The following is a 26,437-nucleotide window of genomic DNA, read 5'->3' on the forward strand; positions in this document are numbered from 1 at the left end:
CTATGTCCACATCAATCTTCTGCTTCTCATCCCTCCTATGTCCCAAGTTTTCTTCTTCTGGTTGTACTCTGACATTTTTGGAAGTGGATGCCATTACAGTTGAATCTTGATCAGGCAATGCATTATTTCCAACATCCTCACTATAGGAGGCACCGTCCACTGCACCAGTAAGGACTTTCATTGACTCTGTATTGTCCTGTACATGTATATCAAACTGGTCAGAAGCATCTACACCCTGATGGTATTGGCTGGCAAATGATTCTTTTATCTCATTAGGTCTACACAAAGTTATCAAAGGTGTCTTTTCTGATTGCAATGCATTGGTCTCCTCGATAACCTCTAATATGCCTTCCACCTCCTCCTTTACTCTGAATGTGGTCTCTGTCACATCTTCATCTTCATCAAGTAGGTTTCTGAAAGTTAAGTCCATATTTATATTATCAGTTTTGCCATCTCTGGTTTCTTCAATATCTCTTACTCCACTTATCAATGACTTCTCAACATCATCATTTGTGCTGTCAAGTGGCTCCATCTCTACAGAGGTGTCCATTGGTTCATTGTGAGACATATTATTATCATGTGACTGACTGTCACTTCCTATTAACGTCAAGTCCATATTGCCAGTATTGTTACTGGTATTATATTTAGTCTCTGATATCACGTTCAACTCCCCTTCAAAGGATTTCTGATTTCTCATATTAACATCTGTTGTGTCAAACTCCATTGTTGCACCTTGGTCGCTGATTGCTTTTTTAGGTTGAAGCCTTCGAGTGGAACCCATCTTTCTCCTTTTCCCTGTGGAATTTATTTGTGGATTGTCATCAGTTTGTTTTTTATCTTGTTGGTCCAGTATCCCTTGATGGTCTCTATGTGCATCAGCTGCATCTGATATAGATGCACAGCTTTGCTCAGATACATGTCCAGATATGTCAAGGTCTTTATCATAGTCTTCTTCATGAGAGTTAGTATCAGATAAGTGGCTGCTGTCCATCACTGCTTCACAAGGTTTCTGTCTCTTCTCCTCAGAGTTGTCATATTTGCATTCCACATCAAACTGTAATTGATTTTCTGTAGATGGTGTGGTTTCCACCATGATGGCATCTCCCACATTCTTTGCTACCTCTGCTATGTCCACATCAATCTTCTGCTTCTCATCCCTCCTATGTCCCAAGTTTTCTTCTTCTGGTTGTACTCTGACATTTTTGGAAGTGGATGCCATTACAGTTGAATCTTGATCAGGCAATGCATTATTTCCAACATCCTCACTATAGGAGGCACCGTCCACTGCACCAGTAAGGACTTTCATTGACTCTGTATTGTCCTGTACATGTATATCAAACTGGTCAGAAGCATCTACACCCTGATGGTATTGGCTGGCAAATGATTCTTTTATCTCATTAGGTCTACACAAATTTATCAAAGGTGTCTTTTCTGATTGCAATGCATTGGTCTCCTCGATAACCTCTAATATGCCTTCCACCTCCTCCTTTACTCTGAATGTGGTCTCTGTCACATCTTCATCAAGTAGGTTTCTGAAAGTTGAGTCCATATTTATATTATCAGTTTTGCCATCTCTGGTTTCTTCAATATCTCTTACTCCACTTATCAATGACTTCTCAACATCATCATTTGTGCTGTCAAGTGGCTCCATCTCTACAGAGGTGTCCATTGGTTCATTGTGAGACATATTATTATCATGTGACTGACTGTCACTTCCTATTAACGTCAAGTCCATATTGCCAGTATTGTTACTGGTATTATATTTAGTCTCGGATATCACGTTCAACTCCCCTTCAAAGGATTTCTGATTTCTCATATTAACATCTGTTGTGTCAAACTCCATTGTTGCACCTTGGTCGCTGATTGCTTTTTTAGGTTGAAGCCTTCGAGTGGAACCCATCTTTCTCCTTTTCCCTGTGGATTTTATTTGTGGATTGTCATCAGTTTGGTTTTTATCTTGTTGGTCCAGTATCCCTTGATGGTCTATATGTGCATCAGCTGCATCTGATATAGATGCACAGCTTTGCTCAGATACATGTCCAGCTATGTCAAGGTCTTTATCATAGTCTTCTTCATGAGAGTTAGTATCAGATAAGTGACTGCTGTCCATCACTGCTTCACAAGGTTTCTGTCTCTTCTCCTCAGAGTTGTCATATTTGCATTCCACATCAAACTGTAATTGATTTTCTGTGGATGGTGTGGTTTCCACCATGATGGCATCTCCCACGTTCTTTGCTACCTCTGCTATGTCCACATCAATCTTCTGCTTCTCATCCCTCCTATGTCCCAAGTTTTCTTCTTCTGGTTGTACTCTGACATTTTTGGAAGTGGATGCCATTACAGTTGAATCTTGATCAGGCAATGCATTATTTCCAACATCCTCACTATAGGAGGCACCGTCCACTGCACCAGTAAGGACTTTCATTGACTCTGTATTGTCCTGTACATGTATATCAAACTGGTCAGAAGCATCTACACCCTGATGGTATTGGCTGGCAAATGATTCTTTTATCTCATTAGGTCTACACAAAGTTATCAAAGGTGTCTTTTCTGATTGCAATGCATTGGTCTCCTCGATAACCTCTAATATGCCTTCCACCTCCTCCTTTACTCTGAATGTGGTCTCTGTCACATCTTCATCAAGTAGGTTTCTGAAAGTTGAGTCCATATTTATATTATCAGTTTTGCCATCTCTGGTTTCTTCAATATCTCTTACTCCACTTATCAATGACTTCTCAACATCATCATTTATGCTGTCAAGTGGCTCCATCTCTACAGAGGTGTCCATTGGTTCATTGTGAGACATATTATTATCATGTGACTGACTGTCACTTCCTATTAACGTCAAGTCCATATTGCCAGTACTGGTATTATATTTAGTCTCGGATATCACGTTCAACTCCCCTTCAAAGGATTTCTGATTTCTCATATTAACATCTGTTGTGTCAAACTCCATTGTTGCACCTTGGTCGCTGATTGCTTTTTTAGGTTGAAGCCTTCGAGTGGAACCCATCTTTCTCCTTTTCCCTGTGGATTTTATTTGTGGATTGTCATCAGTTTGTTTTTTATCTTGTTGGTCCAGTATCCCTTGATGGTCTCTATGTGCATCAGCTGCATCTGATATAGATGCACAGCGTTGCTCAGATACATGTCCAGCTATGTCAAGGTCTTTATCATAGTCTTCTTCATGAGAGTTAGTATCAGATAAGTGGCTGCTGTCCATCACTGCTTCACAAGGTTTCTGTCTCTTCTCCTCAGAGTTGTCATATTTGCATTCCACATCAAACTGTAATTGATTTTCTGTAGATGGTGTGGTTTCCACCATGATGGCATCTCCCACATTCTTTGCTACCTCTGCTATGTCCACATCAATCTTCTGCTTCTCATCCCTCCTATGTCCCAAGTTTTCTTCTTCTGGTTGTACTCTGACATTTTTGGAAGTGGATGCCATTACAGTTGAATCTTGATCAGGCAATGCATTATTTCCAACATCCTCACTATAGGAGGCACCGTCCACTGCACCAGTAAGGACTTTCATTGACTCTGTATTGTCCTGTACATGTATATCAAACTGGTCAGAAGCATCTACACCCTGATGGTATTGGCTGGCAAATGATTCTTTTATCTCATTAGGTCTACACAAAGTTATCAAAGGTGTCTTTTCTGATTGCAATGCATTGGTCTCCTCGATAACCTCTAATATTCCTTCCACCTCCTCCTTTACTCTGAATGTGGTCTCTGTCACATATTCATCTTGTTCACCCAGGTTTCTGAAAATTGATTCCATATTTATATTATCAGTGTTGGCATCTTTAATTTCTTCAATATCTCTTACTCCACTTATCAATGACTTCTCAACATCATCATTTGTGTTGTCAAGTGGCTCCATCTCTACAGAGGTGTCCATTGGTTCATTGTGAGATGTATTATTAGCATGTGACTGGCTGTCACTTCCTATTAACGTCAAGTCCGTATTGTTACTGGTATTATATTTAGTCTCGGATATCACGTTCAACTCCCCTTCAAAGGATTTCTGATTTCTCATATTAACATCTGTTGTGTCAAACTCCATTGTTGCACCTTGGTCGCAGATTGCTTTTTTAGGTTGAAGCCTTCGAGTGGAACCCATCTTTCTCCTTTTCCCTGTGGATTGTATTTGTGGATTGTCATCAGTTTGTTTTTTATCTTGTTGGTCCAGTATCCCTTGATGGTCTCTATGTGCATCAGCTGCATCTGATATAGATGCACAGCGTTGCTCAGATACATGTCCAGCTATGTCAAGGTCTTTATCATAGTCTTCTTCATGAGAGTTAGTATCAGATAAGTGGCTGCTGTCCATCACTGCTTCACAAGGTTTCTGTCTCTTCTCCTCAGAGTTGTCATATTTGCATTCCACATCAAACTGTAATTGATTTTCTGTGGATGGTGTGGTTTCCACCATGATGGCATCTCCCACGTTCTTTGCTACCTCTGCTATGACATCAATCTTCTGCTTCTCATCCCTCCTATGTCCCAAGTTTTCTTCTTCTGGTTGTACTCTGACATTTTTGGAAGTGGATGCCATTACAGTTGAATCTTGATCAGGCAATGCATTATTTCCAACATCCTCACTATAGGAGGCACCGTCCACTGCACCAGTAAGGACTTTCATTGACTCTGTATTGTCCTGTACATGTATATCAAACTGGTCAGAAGCATCTACACCCTGATGGTATTGGCTGGCAAATGATTCTTTTATCTCATTAGGTCTACACAAAGTTATCAAAGGTGTCTTTTCTGATTGCAATGCATTGGTCTCCTCGATAACCTCTAATATGCCTTCCACCTCCTCCTTTACTCTGAATGTGGTCTCTGTCACATCTTCATCTTCATCAAGTAGGTTTCTGAAAGTTGAGTCCATATTTATATTATCAGTTTTGCCATCTCTGGTTTCTTCAATATCTCTTACTCCACTTATCAATGACTTCTCAACATCATCATTTGTGCTGTCAAGTGGCTCCATCTCTACAGAGGTGTCCATTGGTTCATTGTGAGACATATTATTATCATGTGACTGACTGTCACTTCCTATTAACGTCAAGTCCATATTGCCAGTATTGTTACTGGTATTATATTTAGTCTCGGATATCACGTTCAACTCCCCTTCAAAGGATTTCTGATTTCTCATATTAACATCTGTTGTGTCAAACTCCATTGTTGCACCTTGGTCGCTGATTGCTTTTTTAGGTTGAAGCCTTCGAGTGGAACCCATCTTTCTCCTTTTCCCTGTGGATTTTATTTGTGGATTGTCATCAGTTTGTTTTTTATCTTGTTGGTCCAGTATCCCTTGATGGTCTCTATGTGCATCAGCTGCATCTGATATAGATGCACAGCTTTGCTCAGATACATGTCCAGCTATGTCAAGGTCTTTATCATAGTCTTCTTCATGAGAGTTAGTATCAGATAAGTGACTGCTGTCCATCACTGCTTCACAAGGTTTCTGTCTCTTCTCCTCAGAGTTGTCATATTTGCATTCCACATCAAACTGTAATTGATTTTCTGTGGATGGTGTGGTTTCCACCATGATGGCATCTCCCACGTTCTTTACTACCTCTGCTATGTCCACATCAATCTTCTGCTTCTCATCCCTCCTATGTCCCAAGTTTTCTTCTTCTGGTTGTACTCTGACATTTTTGGAAGTGGATGCCATTACAGTTGAATCTTGATCAGGCAATGCATTATTTCCAACATCCTCACTATAGGAGGCACCGTCCACTGCACCAGTAAGGACTTTCATTGACTCTGTATTGTCCTGTACATGTATATCAAACTGGTCAGAAGCATCTACACCCTGATGGTATTGGCTGGCAAATGATTCTTTTATCTCATTAGGTCTACACAAAGTTATCAAAGGTGTCTTTTCTGATTGCAATGCATTGGTCTCCTCGATAACCTCTAATATGCCTTCCACCTCCTCCTTTACTCTGAATGTGGTCTCTGTCACATCTTCATCAAGTAGGTTTCTGAAAGTTGAGTCCATATTTATATTATCAGTTTTGCCATCTCTGGTTTCTTCAATATCTCTTACTCCACTTATCAATGACTTCTCAACATCATCATTTATGCTGTCAAGTGGCTCCATCTCTACAGAGGTGTCCATTGGTTCATTGTGAGACATATTATTATCATGTGACTGACTGTCACTTCCTATTAACGTCAAGTCCATATTGCCAGTACTGGTATTATATTTAGTCTCGGATATCACGTTCAACTCCCCTTCAAAGGATTTCTGATTTCTCATATTAACATCTGTTGTGTCAAACTCCATTGTTGCACCTTGGTCGCTGATTGCTTTTTTAGGTTGAAGCCTTCGAGTGGAACCCATCTTTCTCCTTCTCCCTGTGGAATTTATTTGTGGATTGTCATCAGTTTGTTTTTTATCTTGTTGGTCCAGTATCCCTTGATGGTCTCTATGTGCATCAGCTGCATCTGATATAGATGCACAGCTTTGCTCAGATACATGTCCAGCTATGTCAAGGTCTTTATCATAGTCTTCTTCATGAGAGTTAGTATCAGATAAGTGGCTGCTGTCCATCACTGCTTCACAAGGTTTTTGTCTCTGCTCCTCAGAGTTGTCATATTTGCATTCCACATCAAACTGTAATTGATTTTCTGTGGATGGTGTGGTTTCCACCATGATGGCATCTCCCACGTTCTTTGCTACCTCTGCTATGTCCACATCAATCTGCTTCGCATCCCTCACATGTTCCAAGTTTTCTTCTTCTGGTTGTACTCTGACATTTTTGGAAGTGGATGCCATTACAGTTGAATCTTGATCAGGCAATGCATTATTTCCAACATCCTCACTATAGGAGGCACCGTCCACTGCACCAGTAAGGACTTTCATTGACTCTGTATTGTCCTGTACATGTATATCAAACTGGTCAGAAGCATCTACACCCTGATGGTATTGGCTGGCAAATGATTCTTTTATCTCATTAGGTCTACACAAAGACATCAAAGGCGTCTTTTCTGATTGCAATGCATTGGTCTCCTCGATAACCTCTAATATGCCTTCCACCTCCTCCTTTACTCTGAATGTGGTCTCTGTCACATATTCATCTTGTTCACCCAGGTTTCTGAAAATTGATTCCATATTTATATTATCAGTGTTGGCATCTTTAATCTCTTCAATATCTCTTACTCCACTTATCAATGACTTCTCAACATCATCATTTGTGTTGTCAAGTGGCTCCATCTCTACAGAGGTGTCCATTGGTTCATTGTGAGACGTTTTATTATCATGTGACTGGCTGTCACTTCCTATTAACGTCAAGTCCATATTGCCAGTATTGTTACTGGTATTATATTTAGTCTCGGATATCACGTTCAACTCCCCTTCAAAGGATTTCTGATTTCTCATATTAACATCTGTTGTGTCAAACTCCATTGTTGCACCTTGGTCGCTGATTGCTTTTTTAGGTTGAAGCCTTCGAGTGGAACCCATCTTTCTCCTTTTTCCAGTGGATTTTATGCGTGGATTTTCATCAGTTTGGTTTTTATCTTGTTTGACCAGTATGCCTTGATGGCCTCTATGTGCATACGATGCATCTGACTTGGATGACAAACTATGCTCAGATACATGTTGTTCAGCTGTGTCAGGGGAATCTTTATCATAGTCCACTTCATGGGAGTTAGTATCAGATAAGTGTCTGCTGTCCATCTTTGCTTCACAAGGTTTTTGTCCCTGCTCCTCAGAGTTGTCATATTTGCATTCCACATCAAACTGTAATTGATTTTCTGTGGGTGGTGTGGCGTCCACATCAATCTTCTGCTTCGCATCCCTCACATGTTCCAAGTTTTCTTCTTCTGGTTGTTCTCTGACATTTTTGAAAGTGGATGCCATTACAGTTGAATCTTGATCAGGCAATGCATTATTTCCAACATCCTCACTATAGGAGGCACCGTCCACTGCACCAGTAAGGACTTTCATTGACTCTGTGTTGTCCTGTACATGTATATCAAACTGGTCAGAGGCATCTACACCCTGGTGATGACTGTCAAATGATTTTCTGTTCTCACGATTAGGTCTATACAAAGTCATCAAAGGTGTCTTTTCTGATTGCAATGCATTGGTCTCCTCGATAACCAGAAATCTCTCCTCCACTTCCCTCTTTACTCTGAATGTGGTCTCTGTCACATCTTCATCTTGTTCACCCAGTAGGTTAGTCAGAGTTGAGTCCAAATCCATATAATCAGTTTCTGATTTGTCATGTTTTGTTTCTTCACTATGTCTTAGTCCACTTATCAATGACTTCTCAACATCATCATCATTTGTGTTGTCAACAGAGGTGTCCATTGGTTCATTGTGAGATGTATTAATATCATGTGACTGGCTGTCACTTCCTATTAAAGTTGATGAATCAGATGCATCAGACTCAGATGCCAAACTGTGTTCAGAATCAGATACATGTTCAGCTGTGTTAAGGGAAGTATTTTGAGATGGATCCAAAGTAACTGAAATAGCGATTTCATTTTTTATAGCATCTGTGAGCTGTGCAATGTTTGTTTCTTTGAATTTGTTTGAATGCATGTCATTTGCATCATCTGATTGGTGTAACTGGGTGACCACTTTAGCAGAACTATATGTTTTGACATGATCACTGACTTCCTCACTCTGAAACTGTAGAAATGGCTTCATTCCTTTGAGTTTGTTGTCATCGTTGTTTCCATCAACATCCAGTGCTTCTTCACCTTTGGGGATTAAACATTCATCAGTACAGCTTGTTGTGGATGGGGTGCTAAACTGAAAAGAATCTTCAGGAACATTGGATGAGAACGGGGAACTGTCATGCTCACTCGCTTGACTCATTTCATCCTGCCTCGTGTCAGTTATTGTAACGGTTGACATTTTCCACTTTGATTCATCTTGAATAGTTTCTTCATCTTGTATGATCTCCCTTTGCTCCAAAATATTTTCTTTACTCACCTCTCTAGTTTCACCTCTGAAAGGTTCCCTTTGTTTTGACAATATATCTTGTGGATTTAACTGGTACTCTGGAGGCAGAGTCACTGTGTCCATTTCGTTGCTGCACAATGTACTGCTTTGTTCATCATTATCTATGTTTTCAGGGCCTATTTTCTCTCTTAGGCTGCAGTTGTGTTGTTTATAATAGACATCTGGCTGCTGTACAAAGTCATGTTCTTGGTAGGAGGCTGATTCCATTTCAAGAATGCTGGGAATTGAGTTTCTGCTTTTGTGAAACAGTTCTTCCTTGCTTGGGGTATTGTCATAAACTTCCTCTCTCGTCTCACTGTATTGAGATGTATATGATTTCACATTGGAGTCCTTGACATCTTTCCTATCTTTAATCTTTCTACTAGACCCAAGCTTTCTTCTGTTTCCTGTGAAATCTGCTACAGGTTGGCTTCCAGCCTGAGAATAATTAGGTTCAGCAAAGTCTGCTACGGATTCATTACTTTCTTCTGCCACAGAATGTTCTACAGTTGAAAGACTTTGAGTTTTGAGAATCCCATCATCAGGATCAGATTTTTCCTTCTGGTTTGATGTCCTGCGCCGTGATGAGCCCATTCTTACTTTCCTTGATCTCTGGCCAGACATGATTCCTGTAATCTTCTCCTAAAAGAGGAACCATAACAAATGATAGCAAAATAGCAGCAATGTTAAGGCACGTGCAGTTTGCCATGTCTGTAATTCTTGCTCATAAGGGTCCAAATCATACCCGTAATTAATGCTTAATTAATGATTAACACATACATTAATTTATCATGAATACATCATTCATTCCTGTTAATTAATGAGGTCACTGACTTAACCAAAGTTAATATCTATTAACTTTATATTAATACATTTTTTTCCAAAATTTCCATGTGGTGCATTCATGTGTGTTAGGCTGACATCAGGTGCCCAAATTGGATTGGATTACATTTTTTTGCAGAATCTTTACATTTCATACACTAGGTATAAGGAAGGATTACTTTTCAATAATAAAATGGTCTATGGTCAATCCTTGCTCAATCCTCACAGCCGATCAGCAGGTGGATTAATAAATGTACTTACAGTATATAGATTCTCCTCGCTACTCTTACCCATCTGAGCACTCATCCTGGGCATAGAAGCTACCGATGTATTAACTTTGGTTAAGTGACTGAACAGTAATCTTGATGTACGATACACAAACGGTTCCTTTGGAACAAGTTACCCCCAATTTGGGGTAAGATGATTATGCAACAAAGTTGATTTATCTATTGATCTATAAACTTTATAGAATAAGATTTTGTCTGAATTGTCAAAATCATAAACAACTACCAGTGTTGGAAAAGATACTCACATGTTTTACTTAAGTAGAAATGTCAATACTGCAACATAGAAATAGTCATGTAGAAGTCCGGAATTCAAAATGTACTTAAGTAAAAGTACAAAAGTATTGGCATCAAAATGTACTTAAAGTACCAAAAGTAGAAAGTAGTCATTATGCAGAATGTCCCATTTCAAGTTTTCAAATGTATAAAGATCTTTTGAAAATAGCAGATCTACAAGCTCACAATGCGTCACATCGTGAAGCATTGTGAGCATGTAGATCAGCTATGTTCAAATGGCCGAAATGTTTATAGGGCTGAAATGTTTAATGTATGTTTTGTAATAATAATCAAAATCTACAAAGTATTAAAATAACAACAGTTTTCAAATAAAAGTAGTGGAGTAAAAGTACAATATTTCGATCCGATATCTAGTGGAGTAGAAGTAACTTTTACTTCTACTCCACTTGGATATTGGAAATACTCAAGTTTCTCAAAATTCTACTTAAGTACAGTACTTAAGTAAATGTACTTAGTTACTTTACACCACTGGAAACTACATACTGTATGTAATATATAAAGCCATGCCCATGTGGTCTACATACACACAGAAATATATATTTTTTTTTTCCCCAAAAAAGCTAAAAGACTGTGCTCAACACTTTTGAGGTATTTTTTTTACTTTACCAGAGTGTTTCCAATTACGTTTACTTCTGTAGAATATGATATACAACACTTCTACTTCACATCTCAGAGGAAAATATTATACTTTTTACTCTACTATTATTATTTAACAACTTTAGTTACTTGTAGATTTTGATTATCATTACAAAACATTAACACTTCAGTCTTCAGCCCTGTGCATACTTTAAAATAGTGAAAATAGTCAATAGTCAATTGTAGATCGATTTGTAAAGTTTTTTTTTATACATTTGGAAAATTGTGAAAGGGGACATTCTGCTAAATGTATATACTAATGTATATTATTATTATATTCATATTAATGTGAATACCTTTGTACTTTTAGTCAAATTAATTTATTTCTACATTGTGGCACTTTTACTAAAGTACAAAATGTGAGTACTTCTTCCACCACTGTTGAAGTAAGGGAGCCGCATGTCAGTCACCCCTGCAAAATAAAAGGTGCAGACCCAGTCAAGTGCTCCAACATATTATTTAGGTAATCTCTTCTGAAGTGAACAGGTATTTTTCTACTCAGAATGTATCATTGATTTAATATACAGTAGTAGGCTGTACAGTAGTTGCTTACTCCACAATAGACAATAGTTTTTTGATTCGATTTGGATTCACCATTTTGGGGTGTATCATTGCACACTGCTCTCCCTTACACTTCAAATTAAATCATAAACATTTAACTCTGCAATAAAAAAGGGACAAATGTCAGGCTTACCACTAGAATCAGATGTCTTTTGATGATACATGCAGGTTGTCAACCCCAATACCTCAGCAGAATACCAACAAACTCGCCTCAAAACACAGTATGAGCAGCTTCTGAATAGCAAGACACATTTTGCACAAGGGGAAGTACCTTATGTTGAAACCATGTTGAATGTCTTCCTGTACGTTACTTGCAACTCTTAACACTTCACCACACTTCCTGAAATTAGTCAATGTGTGAAGCCATTTTTCCCATAGTAAAATTGCAGTATGCTTATGCTACAATTACTTGGTCAAACCTGTGCCTACAGCCTATATACATCTAGTATAAGTGGAATTGCATTATAAAGGGACTGCTATATAAAATACATTTCCAGCATTTGTGTATATAAACCACATGAAATACATTTCCAGCATTTGTGTATAACCACATGAACCTTTTCCCACTGTTCTGGGACCAACATTTGGAGCTCATTGCAATTTAATAACATGATTTGATATAGAGCAAAAACAGGAGGGAGCCTAGTAAGCCTATAGAGCGTCGCAGTCCCGCCCCCTACCATGGCCCAGGAAATGATTCTCCGTTCATTTTCCTCAGACATTTCAGAAAGTATTTATTTAAAGACGTTTACGCCGCGGACAAAGCCAACTCGAGTCGTGACAAATCATGACAACACAATTTTTTGGGCCGAAATAATAATTAGAAAGAAGAAAAAAACGGAAGGTTACAACTTACAACACTGTTGTTTTTCTTCTTTGTAATTATTTGTTTTGTCTAAAATATTGTTTGTGTTGTCATGAGTTGTCACGACTCGAGTTGGCTTTGTCCGCGGCGTAAGTCTTTAAATAAATACTTTTTGAAATGTGGGAATCCATGCAGTCACAGGATTACTACTTATTTATTTCCCAATGTTTATTATCCACATGAACCTACTCTTTGTCCTCTGCATGTACCCATCCTAACAGGAGCAGTACGGGGTTAAAGGGCTGTACCTTGCCATGATGAAACTCCAAAGGCAGGCAAGAAATACAAATGTATAATGCAAAATGTTCATCGACTTACATTGTACGGTGAAGAGGCTCAGTAGCATGTGGTTGTGTTTATATGAAATATACCTCATAACCATAAAATCAATCTGCTTGTATGATCAATTTATTCTGAATTGTAACCCTGTGCACGGTTTTGGGGGTTATAAGTGTATAGTATAAGTGTAGAGGGCATCTACACATTTCTAAAGGACTGAAGGCGGCTGAGAACCACTGCTCTTAAAATAAATAGGGATAAGTCTGTAACAAAATATTTTCCATGCACATCATCAAAACCTGGAAATTACTCAACTTCCATAGGCTACTTTTGCAGGAACTCGAGTGGTTCAAGTGGATCACTTGTTTGATTATTACAGCTCATTGCAAAATTGCACCATTTACAACATTTTTCTTCAGTTAACCAACTGTGTAGTCAAACCTTTCCCAGAGATTAAAACACTGAAGGAATCTGAAATGCAGGGTTTCCTAGAACAAATTTATTTAACAAGCATTGTGACACAATATTCAGCAAACCAATTAAAAATGAATAGCAGTAGCACCCTTTATGCAAACAATGTTAATGGGAAAATCTCAAATAAAGTCCGGCAAGCAACAGCACGACTGCATTTGCACTAGAACTGTCAAAAACTCGAAATATGGGATAACTAAAGATAATCTAAATAAGAATACTACGATGTGAATGTATGCTTTGCTGATTTTTGTCATGCGTTATCATAAAAATATGGATGACCTTCAAACATGGTTAAACATCAGGGGTTTTAAGGGACAACAATGACTCACATAAAACCAGAAAATAAAAATGGCAAGTTGACTTTTACAGGAACTAAAAAACAAAAATAAAACTTGAGCTACTGACAGTTGAATCCCAGTATTTCACTTCAAGACATGCAAGGCAAGACAGTATTCGCTTCACTTTCAGTTAGCTGACATTTTGAAGAGAGAAAATAAAAGTTGAGGGTTGGGGGAAAACTTAAAAAAAACAAATCTTGCAATGGGATTTGACAAGAAAATATGACCATAGATCAATGGCCATTACAGTATATCTTGTCCAAAGTGGATGACACTTCAAAAGCTGAGGAACAGGAAAAACAGGACTGTATAAAAACCTTCACGACCGAAACATAATCCTGCGCCTGGACCTTCTGATGAATTCACTTCCGATCGTTAGACCTGGAACGACTGGAAAAGTAGTAAAATTAAGATCAGTACCATAAAAACATACCAAAGGCAGTAATACTACAAATTCAGGATGCCGACACCCACCTCCTTGAGCGCGAGAAAGATCTTGAGGGTTTATGGTTCCTCTCTTTGGAAAGAGACCTATCTCTCCGCCTGTCCCTTGAAACGGACCTGAAAACAAACGCAGATGAATATAAACTCTACAAGATCACAAGTCAGTGTTTAGGCAAAGTGGGAAATGTATAGGCTCACCTGCTGCGACTACGGCTGAAGCTCCTCCTCCTTGGTGATCTGAAGTATTAGATGAGGTAAAAAACAAAAAAGAAGAGTACATCAGATGACGGCGGCAAACACACCCCTCCTACACTAATGAACCCACTGGGATCCTTGAATCCTTACGCAAACATGATTACAGCATGTTATTTCTGTTAAATACAAAATCTGTGTTCAACGTTAAAGGTTATGAAACATTGCATGGAATAAGTAAAAGCTGTGAAATTCTCATTCTGCTGCCACCTTGCTATGAAATTTGGTGCGATATATAATAGATTTTGTCCAGCTACAACTGTAGTGTAATGCAACCCAGATGATAAGATTCTTAGATATGCCTGGAAAATAACTACTGCTGATGGGTCAGTCTACTGTTTTGTCCTGCACTTCTGGCTAGACACTTTAGGACATGCATGTCCAGCCTACCTGTAACGTGAGGCATATTAAACAACCATTTGCTTCACACTGGTCCCAAACGGATACCATGCAAACCAAGGGCAGTTTTATTCAAATGTTCAATAGCCAACATCTGTCTGAAATTCCGCTACTGGTGTGTGCAGTTTAATAGTCTCATGTAGTCCGACAATCAGAGATCTCTGGCATTCTTCGCCTACAGATACCGGTTTAAATCCAAAAATATATATATATATATATGGGCGAGAACAGATGCCAACTAACCTACATCCACCGCTTTGAAAACAACTAACATCCTCTTCCGCGTTGGTGACAATTATTTTTCCTCCGTCCATACTATCTTTAGCAACGATCTTTAGTGCCGTTTCTCGAAATTGAAGCTCAGATTGAGGTGATCATACAAAACATGTTTTAGCTCAATAAAAAAAACCTGTGACCTTGTGGTACCATATTAGCGCTTGTGATGAAAACGAAAGTATCTAGAGTGTGTCCCGGAAATGATTGCTTGTTACTTCCGGTTCATCAAATCAGCTGGTGGCTCTAAGAAAAGCGTGGCAATTTGCGACCAAAACTTGATATTAAACGTGGTGCTGGAAGAGTTAAGGGCTGCCCTAAAGTAATTGACGCATTGGTTCTTCAATGCAGTCTTTTTTTTTTATATCTCTTCCTCAGGGGTCTTAAACAGGGGGTTTCGGGACCCCCAGGGGATCCTCTGACCACTTGAACCCTAGCATCCCCATTCTGGGAAGGAACCTTCGCCTAAAATAGCCAATCTCAAGTGCATAACGCATCTCATTGCTTGTAAAATTTTATTTTTTCTGCAAGAGATTTGGTGTAAAAAAGGGAAAAAAATAGCAGACCAAGTACAAAGGCATATGTCAAGTTTACCAAATACTGAAGTGGTTAATGTCTGAAATGGACATTAACAGAACACTAATAGCGCTGAAAAACTACAAAATGAAATGTTTAATCACCAGACGGATCTCAGATTCTCTGGCCACATGAAACTAACTCTTTTCGGACTAGCACAGTCAATATGTGCAGTTTGGGAGCAGAAAAGTCATCATTTACCCTTTTTACTAACACCATAACTAGTGAACTTTCTGGCTCAACAGCACAATTTTCCCAGAAAGTGCTCAAACTGTTTGCTTAATGTCGAGCCATGAAAATGTACTCATGCGCATGTTTGAAACATTGTTTGTCTGTCATTTTTCCCTCTATGTAGTTAAAAATTGGCAGCCAGCAGTTCCTTGACCACAAGTTGTGATCTCATGGATTTATGTTTTGTAACTTATTTTGTAACATATCTATGCGAAGGACCTCCAAAATTTCTTTAGTAGTGTAAGTTACACTACTGCCGAGGGGAAATGATCACGCAGCTCTGACAACTAGATAAAGCACAAACTACAAAGAGCAGGATAAAAGCAACTTACTATTTTGGGGGAATTGGACAAGATAGAAATGACGCAAAGAAGGCAGACTGATGGTGAGGGAGGTCGAATTGCAGAGAGGATTTGCCCCATGACGCAAATGTTGGAGATATGGAGTTGCCTGCTTGGCTGGAAAAGGTAGTTGTAGATTTTCCATGCCTTTTTTGGGAGGTAAGCCAAGGGCTGTTCCCGTAGATAGTTGTGTTCATAACAGAAAAGGTTAAGATGCTGATTGGTCGATAATGGGAGATGGGCTGCTGTCGATTGCGTTAAGGTTGGAGGAGGAGGAGGAGGATGCTGGGAACTGCATGGGCAGGAACCAATAGGTTGGTGGAACCTGACGACTGGCGGTGCGCCTGGGTCATGTGACAGCACCAGCCAAGCTGATTTGGTCACGCTGGTCAGCAGTCACATGATGCTGAAAGAGGACTAGTTGACTGGGGGTGGTGAGAAGCGTGGTGGTGACTCTGTAACGGGGTTCAGTTTTATTAATATAGATGCCATCTGAACTCAGCAATTAAAAAATAAAAAATCCTTCACAGCCTACAAATCAAATTAATAACGTTTTGATGAATGAAGGGCTTTAACTGCCATAGATGTTCCCTTAATGCAATTTCAAGAGAATTTCCATTTTAATACACATGCCCCAATATTGGTCATTTACAGTCAACCTATGAAATAAGATTACATTTGTAGGCCACGCATGTCTTTTTAAAAATGTATCTATGTACACAAAGGAGCTGCTATGGAGGCATTTACTTGGAAAATCTAAACTGGGCCACATTACGGTGACCCAAATATTAATTTCCCCATTCATGTTTGGCAAGAATGACTAGTCTTGGAAAATAAAAGCAACCGTAGCTTTGATGGTTGACTGCATGAACTCATATCGGTATGCAGGCTAAAAGAATAAATATTCTAGTTTAATTAAGTATAGTTATATGAACAGTCACTTTTTTTCACCCATGAAAACAATTGTAGAAAGTGTTGTGCCCTGTTGGATTTGTAATTTTTTTTTGCCCGTTCTTGCAGGCTGATTGATAATAAACCATCTATACCCAAAATACATTCAGAAAAGAGGGCGTGAAACATCTAATGCCCTCAGGGTTTTTGTGTTTTAGCAATATTGCAACTGATTTCAAACAAAATTAACAAAGTGTGAGGGGAATTTGATATCATTATGACCAATTGAAATTTGAATACAGGACAAATAACATGAATCTTTAGCATAAAAAAGCATACCGGCGTCTGACAGGAGGACTGCCGCGGCGACGGTCATCACGGCGGTCATCACGGGGGCGTCTACTACTACTCCCAAACGGAGGTGGACCACGGCTTCTGGAGCGTTTCTCACCATTGGACAACTCAACGCGCACTCTGGAGCCACACATGGTTCTAAGGAAAAGGGTTCGGGAACATCATTAGTTGCAGTCTGCAAAATCCAGTGGTGGATAGTAACTAAGTGCATTTACTTAAGTACAAGACAATTTAGAGGTGCTTTTACTTTACGGAAGCATTTCCAATTTTCTATACTTTTACTCCACATCTAAAATGTTGCTAGTTACTACCAACTAGTTTGTAGATTTAGATTACAAAACAAACAAAAACCACTTCAGCCCTACTTATGCCATTTAAAAATAACCAAAGTAGATATGTGCCATTTTCAAAAGATTTGGATACATTTGAAACCTGTAAAATAGGTACTTTTAAGTATATTTTGATGCCATTACTTTTGTACTTTTACCAAGTAAATTTTGAATAACACTAAATTGTTAATAACACTGTAAGTATTGATACGTGTACTTAGTACCACTGCAAAAATCAATGGGACACACAACAGGAACACCTGGAATATATTTAGAAGATTTACCTTCCATCCAGTTCTCTCACAGCATCAGTAGCATCTCTAGGATCCTCAAACTCTACAAAAGCGAAGCCTGGGGGATTCCGGGCAACCCATACGCTGCGCAGGGGACCATAGTAGCCAAATGACCTCTCCAACTCTGTCTTATTCCCATTATTTCCTAAATTCCCAACATACACTTTGCAGTCAAGGGGACAATCTCTACTAAGGGCAGGATCTAGGGGAGACAGAAGGGGAAAAAGGAAATGCAGTTTACACATGTAAATAGCAAATTAGAACACCGTACTGGTAATTAATAAGAGGGGCATATTAAAGGGATGTCACTTTCATGCCATTTTATCGTCTACTCAGGCTTATGCGACTGTTTCCAAGTTGCTCAATTAGTATTTAGTTATTTGATATTCATTGTAGCTGGCCCGCCCCCTTCCTATACAAACCCATTATAACTTCAAACTCTATTTTAACCATGATCGATTCCTTTTTTCTGGTGACTGATAGTCCTAATATGTGTCTCTTCATTTCCCGTTCATTTATTTTTAATGATTCTTTTGGAAAAGAGGCTGGAGGAGACCAAAACATTAAAAGCAATTGTAAAAAATACATTAAATCAGTAAATGAAAAACACGGCCCACTCACGTATTAGGACAATATCAGTCCCCAGAAAAAGGACAGGTGTTTTTGATGAATATATAATGGTAAAAAAAATAGTTTGAAGTCATGAGTTTGTATAGGAAGGGGGCGGGTCAGCTGAAATGAATATCAAATACTGAATCAAGCAACTAAAAAAACTGTCTGGGGTGACAATAAAATGTGAAAAATTTTAAGTGAAATGTCTGTTTAACTGTAGGACCTTCCCGTGAAGGAAATTTGGATTGAATCAAGTAAAAATGAAACAATTGAATGTAAAGCCGGCTCTACCAAAACAGTTTTTTTAAAGAGTTGTTAACACATCAACATACCTCCCATTTCAGCTGACCTGGGTATCGCTTGGAGTTGTACTGTGAATTATACACAAGAGGAAAAGGACGACAATTAGGCTGCAGCAAGACAATGGAAAGAAATCTCAGAACAATCAGTATGTGAATCAATATCAGAAGAGATGAAGAAAGGAAATGCCCACATCAATGATTAATTAGATTACTGTAGAATATTGTTTGCCTTTAAATGTCCCGATGAATTTAATACACTTAATAGAAACAATACCCAAGGGGTTATTTGGGTTATCCCGTTATATAAAATAAATAAATATGTGCCACCGTGCCTTTTATTTATTTGCAAACTAAATTAAATCAACCTTGTAAACGAGTGGAATCGTTCTTGGTCATAGTATTAAATCAATCAACCTTGTAAACGAGTGGAATCGTTCTTGGTCACAACAATCGAAACCAACGCCTGAATACGGGTGAAGGCCCATCCCCCACATTGACTCGAGGCTCTCCTTCGCTTCGTGGAGCACTACGTCTGGTTTCAGCTAGTAGCTAGGCCCGATTCTCCCAACAGCACAATACTTGTCGGTTTCCACAGACAGCTCTAAACAATCGAACTTAGAACTCGAAGCGACACATGTATGCATTAACTTAAGCTGCAGTTACTTAACATCTACCTGTATGTTAGCCATCAAGCTAGTTGCCAACAAACGTGTTAGCGTAGCTGCCATGTAATCTACGTTGTCAACATTGGGTAGGCTAATGTTGCTATTAATTACAATAAAATGCCATAAAACTAACGCTAATCGTTATACGCTTTGACAGCCAAGACGTATAAAAACATTAAACAACATTAAACAATGTTGCTGGTGTATATGTCGATTAGCTATTAGCTAACTAAATTAGCTGATGTAGCTAAGACGGTGTGGTTGTTCAAGGCCTACTCCAGTAATATAACGACAGCCATTAGCGCTGCTAACATATCGTTACCCTAGAGAAGTTGGCTCAGGCTGTACTACTAAACTAACCTGAACTGTTTCAGAGAGGCAACATGGCATACGTTTTATTTACAAATATATAAATATCTTACCTGTAATGGACACCCAACCAACCGTCCGTCTCCTGAAACTAGCGAGTCTGCTTTGAGAGGGAAAGAAGAAGCGTCTGCGTTTCCATTATCACCTTCTTCTGCTTGTTCCGGTGGATTACACGCCAACATGCAACCGCACAGCGCCACCCAGTGTTCCGCTAGGTGAATGCACAGCAAGAGTCAGTGGTGGGAGAAGCATAGACATATGATTGATTGATTGATTGAAAATTGTATTAACAGTTTGCAGAATTACAGTACATTTCAAGCACAAACTCAATACAAAGGCTGTTAACTGTGAGTGGACGACCCAATTAAGCATTACACTTGTTTACAACAGGGTCCACCATGTTCAATTCATCAAAACATTTAGAGACGTACAAATAGACACTTCTATATAGACAAAGAACAGTACAGGAATTCATCATAATGGAGGTAAAAAGGGAAAAGAAACATATACAGTGAGGGGAAAAAAGGGGGGGGGGGGGCGGTACCTGTAGAAGTACCCCGATATTTTAGTTAAGATGTGTTTACTTATAAGTAAAAGTAAATATCACACTATACAAATAATCTGTTACAAGTACAAGGCCTGTATTCAAAATGTTACTTGAGTTAAAGTTCAAAAGTATTGCCATCAAAATATACCAAATGTAAAAGTACTAAAATGTTTGAAATACCTAAAACAGGGCTGAACTGTGGTTTTATAATATAATGATTTATATCTGCAAAGTTGAACGAACTTGCTGGCTCTCGCATTGAAATGACCAGCACAAACTAATACGATTGCTAGGTCAGTGGTCCTCAAAGTTTATGCCATGGCGCAAGTCCAGGGGTGCCACAGAATGTTGATGCTTTGATAATTCATTGTGATTATATGGGGGATATTTTAATTAGTGACATTTTATTTTCCATTTACAGAGTTGGGCAGGTGTGATGTTTTGTGACGGGGAGCTGTGTCAGTAAAGGGTAGGGGGGTGGTTTTAAGAGGTTTTTGACATGGGGATTGATTGATTGAAGTATTTATTAACAGATTGGAGAATTACAGTGTATCTCAAGCACAACTCAATACAAAACTGGTAACTGTGGACGACACTGTAAAGCAGTGGTAACCAACCTTTTCAAGCCCAAGAGCCCATTTTATTCCCAATTGTAAGCCATGATCTACCACTAAAATAGGCTGTTTAAAAAAACACTTTTTGACTGGCTCAATGCATGTGCACACAAACACTATAGTTTAAATAAGAATAAATACTGATAATCAATGCCAAAATATTAAGACAAATGTATTTTTCCATAGTCGGACTGCTTGCCTGTGTAGGTATAGTAGTGAGTGAGAGGCTGTCAAACAAGAGAACAAACAAACTCTGCAGTTGATGACTCGATACACATGTCTGGGGCCATCACTGCGAGCTATTCAAAATTCTGTGTATTGGTAGTGATGGCTGGCAGTGTCAGTCTGACACCCGCTCACTCCGGGATCTACTTGAATGGCTCGTGCGAGCGGTAGCTCCCGAACCCCTGGTTGCTTACCCCTGCTGTAAAGCATTACACTTGTTTACAATGGGGTCCACCATGTTCAATTCATCATAACATTTCGAGACGTACAAATATACACTACTATATAGCCAAAAACAGGAAATCATCATAGAGGAGGTAAAAAGGGGGGGGGGGGGGGGGGGGGGAACATACACTGGGCTCCATTTTCGTCACCACTAAACCCCTTATCCCTAAACTTCTTTGCCTTTTTTTTTTTTTACTATTTTGCAAAACATTTTTGAATAGTTAAAATAGCCAGTCTATAAGCTCACAATGTGTCGGCTAGTTGAACTATTAAAAAATGTTTTTCAAAATCGTAAAAAAAGGCAAAGAAGTTTAGGGATAAGGGGTTTAGCTGTGACGAAAATGGAGCCCTACAGTGAGGGCATAAAAGCGTGGGTTAGGGTTGGGATTCAGATTTTACGGGGGCCAGTTTCGAATTGCAGCTGTCCGTAGTTGTCCTTTGAGAGCGGTTCGGAAGGACTCAAGGGATTCGCATATCTTAATGACTGTTGGTAGGGCGTTCCACATAGGACCTCCAGGTCCTGTGTTAAACACATCCACAGGCTGTGGGTATTCAGTGGGAGTCTTGAGTATGTTGTCTGGGCGTCGGTTTAGGTATTTTGTTGTATTTTAGTCATTTTGCTATATTTTGTATAATGTAAATGAATTTGTATTGAGGGGTAACCAGATGTATTATGTGATCTATTGTAGAAGGACAACTAACCCACTTAACCTAACCTACAACAACCTTTCACTGTTTTTCCCACCCTGCCATATTGTATTTGAGACTGGGTTTTACCAGCTTGTTGGGCCATGTGCCATAGTGCCAAACGGCAGGGCAAAAGTGAAAGACTGCACTATCAAATTGCAGATCTATAAGCTCACAGTCACAACCCATCACATCACTATGTGTTGAGTTTGTAGATCTTAGTACGAGTACCGTTAATTTAAAAATTTAAAAAATGATACATGTGGGTTTTTTCTTTAGTACTTTAAGCAGGATTTATATTTTGAAACCAATACTTTTGTGCATTTACTCAAGTAAGATTTTTCTACATTATTGTGTTATAGCTACTTTTAGTTCAGTAAAAAAACAGAGTAGGGCCTACACCACCAACCTCTTAACCACAGACAAATGAGAAGTGATAGCAAATGTATGAGGACAGCCTTTCCACTTCTCTGACTGAGTACCCTGAACTATAACCCTATTCTCACACACATCTACAATTGAAAACATAATGCAGAGCAATAATCTTGGACAGAGGTGCTTTTGTTGTTGCATAGTATTATGAATAACCTAACCTAAAAAGCACACAAGAATCAAGAGGGGTTTATATGTCACTCACACACATAGATGTAGTGTAGCCTACTCTCTCATACAGGTACTATACAGGCAGTGCCTACAATCATTTTACCTTCTTTCAGTTGTTTCATTTTGTTTCATTGTGATTTTGTGAAATGCTATCATCATCAATCATCATCAACAACAATAACAACAAACATACTACCAGTAAGACGCCCTGAGGGCGAGGTCGCGTGGACGCATCCACCTGGGTGACGGCAGACTGCTGGGCGAGCGCTGGTGCTTTGGCATGGGGGGTCAGATCAACATTTGGAATACATTCTGTACTGGCCTGTCTCGCCATATACAGCGCTCAAGACGCGCTGTATTGAGTGTACCGGATTTGGTGAGATCAGATCAACATATGGAATGTCAGAACAGGAAGGACGGGTGGGGTAGGATCAACATATGGAATGTCAGAACAGGTCAGCTCCATATGGAGATATAAGAGTTTGGAATTTGAGGTCAGATGTAGAGTTGCTGGCTGGCTCCATATATGCAGATCTAGGTGATGATCCAGTCTTCTCCATGTATGGTTATCCAGGGTTAGATGAGCTCAGTGTCTTTGACCAAAAAATGCACAAGATCTAAGGGTCTCCATGATGTCACGTGATCTCACGAGGCGTGACCATATAGGAGGCGTGATATGGACATACAGTATATTGACATTCCCATATATGGGGAAGGGCCCCTGGCCATGTCGTCTACGTCGCGACTGACTACATATATGCCCATATATGGAGATGATGTCACAAGGCATGACCATATATGGAGGCGTGCAGTGACTAACAGACGGACGGACTGACGGGAAATGCACGTTTTCATAGTAAATGCAACCTGCAGTCGCAACTACTACTACTACTAATTACTAATCATAATCATAATCATAACCACAACCATAATCATAATCATAACCATAATAATAATCATAACCATAATCATACTAGTACTAACTAGAAAAAGTGCCCCTCGGGGCACAGGTCTCCACCAGGGCAGGTCAGGTTGTGGCCTCCTGGTGGCGCTATAATAGGCCAATGTGAAAAGGGTACAATTTCTTCTTACGACTTGGATGGCAATTGGATGATTTGAGGCCTTTTGTTCCAAAAATGTGTTTTGCAAAAATCCACCTGTTGGTGGCGCTATAAAAGGCCAATGTGAAAAGGTGGGATTTATTCCTCAGCCTAGTAGGAACGTCTGTGAAAGATTTCACGTAAATTGCACGCTGCGTTCATGATTTGAGGCTTTTTGTTCAAATGGAGCCAATCCTGCAAATTTTGAAAGTCACTGTTAGCCAATCAGGATGGAATATGCAATATCGGACAGATATGTCTTGATCACATGACTATAGAGATACTGTGTAACGATTTGCGGGATTTTTGGACAAAATATGGAGGAGTAATATAAAACAATGTGTTTTACAAAAGTCGACCTCCTGGTGGCGCTATAACAGGCCATTCTGGAAAATGTGGGGCAGAGGTTCATCGTTGGCATCCAGGGAGTGTGTGTGCAAAGTTTGGCATGGATCGGGCCAACGGTGCCGGAGATTAGCTGGTAACAGACGGACGGAAGGACGGACACACACACACACGGACACACACACACACACACACACACACACACACACACACACACACACACACACACACACACACACACACACACACGGACGGAGTGCAAAACATACTCTCTCCACCAGGGACAGAGTGCAAAACATACTCTCTCCCCATGCCTTCGGCCTGGTGGGGACAATAATAATATGAATCATACATTTACCCAAAGTGTTGGAACACTGTTTTGGAACACTAGGGCTGGACTACGCTTGGCATGAACAAGAGTTCAGAACGTCTTGTTCTACAGGGCAAAAGTTCAGGGATAAAAGGGATGAGGAGATTACTACATAACATAGATGACTCGAACACAAACAAAGAGCATTATGTTGCACTGCTTTATTTTAGTCACAGTGTGTATGATTTTGTGAGAGCGACTGCTCGGCAACATCCAGAGCCCTTGCCCTATGGCAAAAATGTGTTTTATTTACTAATGGCATAGGGCCTATGCCATTAGTAAATAAAACACATTTTTAGGAACTGTCAGCTTGCTTTCTTAGTCTCCCCCACTGTCTGAAGATTCTCTTTTTAGCTGCTTAAACCAAACATATTTTTTATGCATCCACTCAGGGCAGTGTTTTTCAATCAGATTAGTACGGCACATTCTGTTCTGTTTCACTTCCTGATGACTGTAGACCTATCCTTGAATGAACTCTCCCTTGCGCTTCTGGTTACACTTCAATGCTGTTTCCCAAACAATGGGTCGGGACCCTTTTGTTGCTTGAAGACACATTTTTATGGGTCATAAATATCCCTTTTCCCCCTACAATTAAAATAGGCTAATAATAATAATTCAAATGATTTAAAAAAAATGTGTAGTAGTGAAAATATCAAAGTAAAGTAAATTTGTGAAAATATTACAAGCTCACAATGTGTTAATTACTTACGACCCGGTGTGAACTTTTAGATCGTTTCTTTTTTTACATTAATTACATTTCTATTTTGGGTCTTGAGCTAGTTTGTGAACCACTGCACTACAACAGTCCTTCACACAGGCAGACACAGACTTGTGAACTGCCTCATAGAATTTGGTTGACAAACAGAAAATATTGCACATAAATGTTCAATTGTCTGTTTGTTTATTGTTGTTTTTGGTGCGCTCATTACAGTTGTCTCTATCATTCTAAAGATTACAGCACACTAAGCTACACAATAACATCCTCAGTGTTTATTTATCCATTTGTAACTATAACCAAATGGTTACAAAGGGCCCGGCCCATTTGATTACACTTGTAATAGAGTTGAACACTGAGGATTTTACTGTTTTGTGAGCGTTTTCCAAAAATAAAACATTCAGTGGGATTGCTACTCAGGTAAAAGCTTCTATTTTGAAACATTTCATGAGAAACAAGACATTGTGATGACACATAAATAGTAAATACCTAAAGGTTTAATAGTTCACAAAAGCATGTGTCAAACAATGTGTTGCTGACGCAGTCACGCAGGAGACATGTAATACGATAGCAGCATGATGTAACACAATATATTAAATGGGTACTGCATGTTTCTAAAGTAAAAGAAAGAAAACTGATCCCAAAAGTAAATTCACATAGGTTCAGTTATGGATTTTTGAACTTAAACAACTCTTACAGCTAGAAACAAGCAAAGCCTCTGTTGACAATGTCATCATGAAGAGACAAAATCTAAAGCACTCCAAAATGAATGTGAGACTGAGGTTTCCATGTGTTCTTTGGTTCTTAGCTTCGGGAGAGAGTTGTCCGTGTTCACAATAACGATTGTGCACTTAGATCACAGGAATAATACAGTGAATGCTGGTTTGAATATTAATAAAGCGACACGTGTATAAATATAGCAAGAGGCTCATGCCAAAGACTCTTGCTGTCTAATTGGTGCCTTGAAAGACAATAGTCATTTCCACATCACATGTGCTATCATCGTTATGCTGTAATTAACAGGTACATCATGTTCCATTCTAGAACAGCTGGCTAACCGCCAGTGTTTAGTGATTAAGCAGCTAGTCACCTCCCCTGGGTGTGGAATTGTGTCTACAGCAGAAACCATTATAACCACTTGA

At 39.3% G+C, this 26,437-nt stretch overlaps 1 protein-coding gene across 1 annotated transcript; it reads right to left on the minus strand.

Annotated features, from left to right (window-relative positions):
• Positions 1 to 13,198: 13,198 nt before the first annotated feature.
• srsf3a (serine and arginine rich splicing factor 3a) lies at positions 13,199 to 20,037 on the minus strand. The gene is made up of 7 exons (XM_079511126.1): positions 19,918 to 20,037; positions 18,861 to 18,899; positions 17,908 to 18,118; positions 17,280 to 17,432; positions 14,176 to 14,214; positions 14,008 to 14,094; positions 13,199 to 13,923 (listed from the first exon to the last, which is right to left on the minus strand). The coding sequence occupies exons 2-7, from the start codon at positions 18,865 to 18,867 to the stop codon at positions 13,896 to 13,898; spliced, it is 525 nt and encodes a 174-aa protein (XP_079367252.1). The 5' UTR covers positions 18,868 to 18,899; positions 19,918 to 20,037; the 3' UTR covers positions 13,199 to 13,895.
• Positions 20,038 to 26,437: the final 6,400 nt, after the last annotated feature.

This window comes from Electrona antarctica, assembly GCF_951216825.1.
Source record: "Electrona antarctica genome assembly, chromosome: 9".
NCBI lineage: Eukaryota > Metazoa > Chordata > Actinopteri > Myctophiformes > Myctophidae > Electrona > Electrona antarctica.